The sequence below is a fragment of the Babylonia areolata genome, chromosome 1 (assembly GCF_041734735.1).
Source record: "Babylonia areolata isolate BAREFJ2019XMU chromosome 1, ASM4173473v1, whole genome shotgun sequence".
NCBI classification, from domain to species: domain Eukaryota; kingdom Metazoa; phylum Mollusca; class Gastropoda; order Neogastropoda; family Buccinidae; genus Babylonia; species Babylonia areolata.
The window spans coordinates 50,671,210-50,677,063 of record NC_134876.1 but is presented as its reverse complement, the minus strand read 5'-3'; the positions used below and the strand labels follow the sequence as shown (position 1 = coordinate 50,677,063).

Below are 5,854 nucleotides of genomic sequence, written 5' to 3'. Positions count from 1 at the left end.
GCAAATCCTGAAAAACAACCGAAACAACAGAAATAAAAACACGAATACACTAGCAGAAGTGTGGAGAGAGAGAGAAAGAGAGAGATATGCTCAAAACACTATGCGTTTAAGTACACACATATGACAAGAAAATACGGGCCTGTATTCAAGAACACACAAAAGACAGGAAAGTATACATACAAAAATCCACGCAATAACTATGTAATTGACACACATCAATGAAAACTAGAATTATTAGAAGATATACACACAAAACATTTCTTCAATGTAACATCACATATCTTAGTTCTCATTCTCGTGCCAGGTATATTGTGTAACATCATAGAGTGGGAATCAAGTGTCACCCTGTGCGATGCTTGTGATATAATTACTTTCAGCACAATACATCCGACGAACCGAAAACAACAGCCATACGAAAGCTAAGATCTGCATTTTTCTTTGTTCCATTTATTGGCGGCACACGAAAATAACGAGAGTCTTATCAGTACAGCAACAAACAAGTTTCTATTACCTTGTAACATATTACTCATCAATGTTTTTATTTCATATTCTCTTTAGGTGGCAGTGTAATCGCATGAGGCAAGAAGTCAAAAATATAAAGAGTGTCAATTTGTGTATATTTTGTTTCTGGTGAAACTGAAGCTCAGCGTAAAAAAGATATCGACACCAAGACAACGGCAGGTTAACAAATATTCGAGTACAAAATGATTTTGATTGTTGGGGTGCAAATCAACAAATATTGTATCACAAAGCCATACAGTTCTATTTTGGAGGAGGGTTGTGATATTTGTTTTTTTGTTTCGAACTGGCAGATTCTGTACATAAGTTTCTCGCCATTTCTTTAAAAAAAAAAAAGGGATCCCTGTCATAGCACAAATATCTTCTGGCTGAGAACTGCATCGCGGTATGGTACTATAATTGTCCCTAGTCAAACACAGATTATAAAAGTTGATTTTTAGACTGGTCTCCCATGGGAGGGCTCCGAACGCTATCTTTTTATTCTTTCATTTAATTATTCATCAATCTATTTGCAGCGTCTATCCGTATTCTCAATTCCCGATCGACGTGGATTTGTTTAACAAGCATAACGTGCACGTGTTATACAAGATTTCTGTTTACACCCTAGCTTCCACATTGACAGTATATGGAACACTAACACGTTTCGAACTGCACTTCCCATAGCCCCATAACGACAACAATAACAAAAAAGGTGCGAGAACTCCTGGCCCGTCACCTAAAACTATGTAATAATGTTTAACATGACTGTGTAATGGGTGTTTTATATAGTCACGTATGGAAAACTAGAGGAAATGTGTTCATACATAAGATACTCCATTATGTTTTGTTGTTGTTGTTGTTGTTTTTTCAGAAAACAATGTATGGATTGTGTTCTTTTCACATTGTGTTAGCTAAGCAAAGTGTCCATAACCCTGTGCTGATGCTAGGTATAATGTCTATTATATGTTATAAAACTGCACTGTTACACATGATGAAAATGTGTCCACCTGGACCAAATTGATTATTTAAAATAAAATAAAAAAAAGGGGGAGGGGGGCGAACTCCTGGCCCATCACCTAAAAATGTGCACCGCAAACAACAACAACAACAAACAGAAACAAACTGCGGAAGAGCCTGCTCCACATCCAGTTCCTCTCCATCCCAATGGAGACCAAAACACACACACACACACACACACACACACACACACACACACACACACACACACACACACACACACAAAGCCACATCAGTCATCCGTACAATCATATCTTCAACCCCTTCGGACACAAAAAAACGATATATCAGAAACAACAACAACAACAACAAAAAAGAAACCTAATGAATTTTCCACTCAAAAATACACAAGCCAGTCCATCTCCCCATCTCAGGAGGACTACCAGTCTCTTGTACGCATGTCCCCATCCCTTAAACCAGCCAGCATTATCGGACATGGGCGTGGGGGTTGAGGGGGGGGGGGGTGAGGGGTGTGGACGGACACGCTGAACTAAACAAAAATGCGCCAATACAAGTCACTGGAACCGTTGATGTTTTTGACTTTTACAATCATTGTCACTTGTTTCTCTTGTTAGCTTTATCGACTTCTCTTTTTACGAAGTCCATGATGTAAATTTCTTCAACTGTACTTCTGTTTATTTCAAATGTTCACCTTTGATTCCGTCCTCATTCTACACTGTTTCCCCCTTCACCTCACAACTCACCATTCATCTCTCACCAGTCCTCTCCTATATTTTTAACGATAACATTTTTTTTTAATGTGAAAGTTTCAGTTTCAGTTTCAGTAGCTCAAGGAGGCGTCACTACGTTCGGACAAATCCATATACGCTACACCACATCTGCCAAGCAGATGCCTGACCAGCAGCGTAACCCAATGCGCTTAGTCAGGCCTTGAGAAAAAAAAATAAAACATTTTTTTTAAATATTAACAATAATAATAATAGATAAATACATAAAAAAGAACTACTACTACTAATAATAATAATATGTAAAAGGTGCAAAAACTTGATGAAGTCAGCTATAAGCGTACAAAAAAATAAATAAATAATATGATTGAAGAAAGAAAGAAAGAAAGAAAAATAAATAAATATAATAATAATAATGATAATAATAATAAAAATAAAACAAATAAACAAATAAATAAATAAATAAATAAATAAAATAAATAAATAAGACAACAATGAAACAACTCACCATTAACACCCCCCATTGCTTTCCTACATTTTGGATGATAACATACAACATGTGAACATCAATACTTTAACAAACTATCCGCTAGTTTCCCCCTCACCTCGCAACTCACAATTCAGCTCCCCATTCCTGTCCTATGTTTTGAACGACAACCTTCAAAATATCCGCTAGTTTCCCCCTCACCTCGCAACTCACAATTCAGCTCCCCATTCCTGTCCTATGTTTTGAACGACAACCTTCAAAATATCCACTAGTTTCCCCCTCACCTCGCAACTCACAATTCAGCTCCTCATTTCTGTCCTATGTTTTGAACGACAACCTTCAAAATATCCACTAGTTCCCCCCCCCCCCCCCCCCCCCTCACCTCGCAACTCACAATTCAGCACCCCGTTCCTGTCCTATGTTTTGAACGAAAACCTTCAAAATATCCACCTATCACATCACATTTCACCATTACCCCCCCCCCCCCACCACACACACACACACACACATACACTCCTTTCCTATATTTTGAACGATAACATACAAAATATGAAACATCAATAACTTAACAAAATGTCTACCAGTTTCCCCCTGACCTCACAACTCACCATTCAGCTCTGGCCACTCCTCTCCTACTTTTTATAAGATAGCATTCAAATATCCACCAGTTACCTCTCACCTGGCAACTCATCCTTCAACTCCCCACACCTCTCCTGCATCTTGAACGATGGCATACAAAGTGTGGAAATGAATACCTTAACAAAATGTCTACCAGTTTATATTCCCCCACACTTCACAACTCACCATTCACTCCACGCCACTCTTACGTTCTGAATGACAAACTTCAAACTATCCACACGTGTCCCATCACATTACAACTCATCTCAATTCCCCACTCCTCTCCCATACTTTCAATGATAGTATACAAAATGTGAAAATCAATACTTCAACAAAATGTCTACCAGTCCCCCTAACCCCCACCTCACAACTCACCTTTCAATTCCACGGTCCTCTCCTATATGTTGGACGATAACACACAAAACGTGAAAACCAATACTTAAACAATTATGTCTACCAGTTTATATTTCCCCTCACCTCACAACTCATCATTCTACTCCCCACACCTCTCCTACATTGTGAACGATAGCATACAAAGTGTGGAAATCAATACTTTAACAAAAGTGTCTACCAGTTTCCCCCTCACCTCACAACTAACAATTCATCCCTTACCACTCCTCTCCAACCTTTCAAACGATAACATTCAAAAATGTGAAAATTAATACTTTAACAAAATATATAACAATCACTAGTGTGTAAGTGTGACGGTGCATTTAATAAAAATTCCCCCTCCTCCTCCTCCTCCTCCTCCTCCCACTGAACTCTGAACTGGACTGGACTGAATTCGCAGAGCAGAACAGATCAGATCACACCACCACAGCCTTTCCTCCGAACACGGCCCTGCAGAGGGGGCAGAACCTGTTGACGACCTTCTCGCCGAGGAGGGCCAGAAAAGCCAGCACGGTGGTGCAGGCGTACAGGATGAAGGGCCCCGCCGTGGAATCCAGCTTCAGGCTCTGCACGCGGCTGACGGCCAGGTCCTGGCTGCACACGTCCTTGGCAGACCACCACTTGCGTCTCCACTTGTCGAGTAGCCCAGCCTCCATCAGTTTGATGATGCTGTGGGGGGTGGACAGACAGTGAGACACTATAGCACTGAATGTTGCTGGTTACTCAGGGCCAACAGCCCATGTCATGACACTGAATAGTTTTAATAGACTCTGGGCTAACAGCCCCTGTCATGACAGTGATTTGTTTTAAAGGACTTTGGGCTAACAGCCCCTGTCATGACATTGAATGGTTTAAAGGACTCTGGGCTAACAGCCCCTGTCATGACACTGAATGGTTTTAACGGACTCTGGGCTAACAGCCCCTGTCATGACATTGAATGGTTTTAAAGGACTTTGGGCTAACAGCCCCTGTCATGACACTGGATGGTTTTAAAGGACTTTGGGCTAACAACCCATGTCATGACACTGAATGGTCTTAAAGGACTTTGGGCTAACATACCCTGTCATGACAGTGAATGGTTTTAAAGGACTCTGGGCTAACATCCCCTGTCATGACACTGAATGGTCTAAAAGGACGCAGGGCTAACAGCCCATGTCATGACATTGAATGTTTTTTAAAGGGCTTTCGGCAAACAGCTCCTGTCATGACGCTGAATGGTTTTTAAAGGACTCAGGGCTAACATCGCCTGTCATGACAGTGAATAGTTTTAAAGGACTTTGCGCCAACAGCCCCTGCCATGACACTGAATGGTCTTAAAGGACTCAGGGCTAACATCCCCTGTCGTGGCAGTGAATGGTTTTAAAGGACTTTGGGCTAACATCCCCTGCCATGACACTGAATGGTCTTAAAGGACTCTGGGCTAACATACCCTGTCATGACACTGAATGGTTTTAAAGGACTCAGGGCTAACAGCCCTTGTTGTGATACTTATCTATTTTAAGTGACTTAAGGTCAACACAGTTAGTAACTCCAGAAACCAATTCAATGTGCCCAATCCATCAACCTCGGCGAGTTTTCTCTTTTTTGGTATATTACATTTCAACACAAGGAAACAGACACACCAGTTGTGTGTTTGTTTTGTCTGGCATCCACCATCTATGTGCCGTTTCAAGACGTATATCATAATTATCAGGACATTTCTTTTCGTTTTCTTGTCTGTTTACTACTAGATGAGCGATCAGGATATTTAGAACGATGGAAACACACACACACACACACACACACACACACACACACACACACACACACACACACACACACACACACACACACACACACACACACACACACACCTGTACGACAAAGGCTTCAGCAGCGAGTCTCCCTCCGGAACGAAGAAGCCCAGCCCGTTGTTGTTGAAGGTCTCCTCGGCCAGGACCAGCCCCTCGCAGTCGGCCTTCTGCAGGAGGTCCAGTTGCTCGCGGTCGGTCATGAAGGCGTAGGGTCCGTTCCTCACCAGCCTCATGCTCTGCTCTGTGCTCTCCACCACAGGGGCTTCCAGCAACATCTCATACACCTTCTGGTAGGTCTCCGTCTCCTGTTTCTGGGTCGAAAAGGAAGGAAAAGTGAGAGATCAGAACGAGACAAAAATTTGTAT

The 5,854-nt window shown here is 41.7% G+C and overlaps 1 protein-coding gene across 1 annotated transcript in view; it reads right to left on the bottom strand.

Moving 5' to 3' along the window:
• Positions 1–4,112: 4,112 nt before the first annotated feature.
• The window catches only part of LOC143283874 (glutamate receptor 4-like), a 37,945-nt gene continuing 36,203 nt past the window's right edge, over positions 4,113–5,854 (bottom strand). The window contains exons 11-12 of the mRNA XM_076590290.1: positions 5,550–5,800; positions 4,113–4,365 (exon numbers count right to left, since the gene is read on the bottom strand). Coding sequence (XP_076446405.1) covers positions 4,113–4,365; positions 5,550–5,800 — 504 coding nt within the window. The remainder of the gene's footprint in view (positions 4,366–5,549; positions 5,801–5,854) is intronic.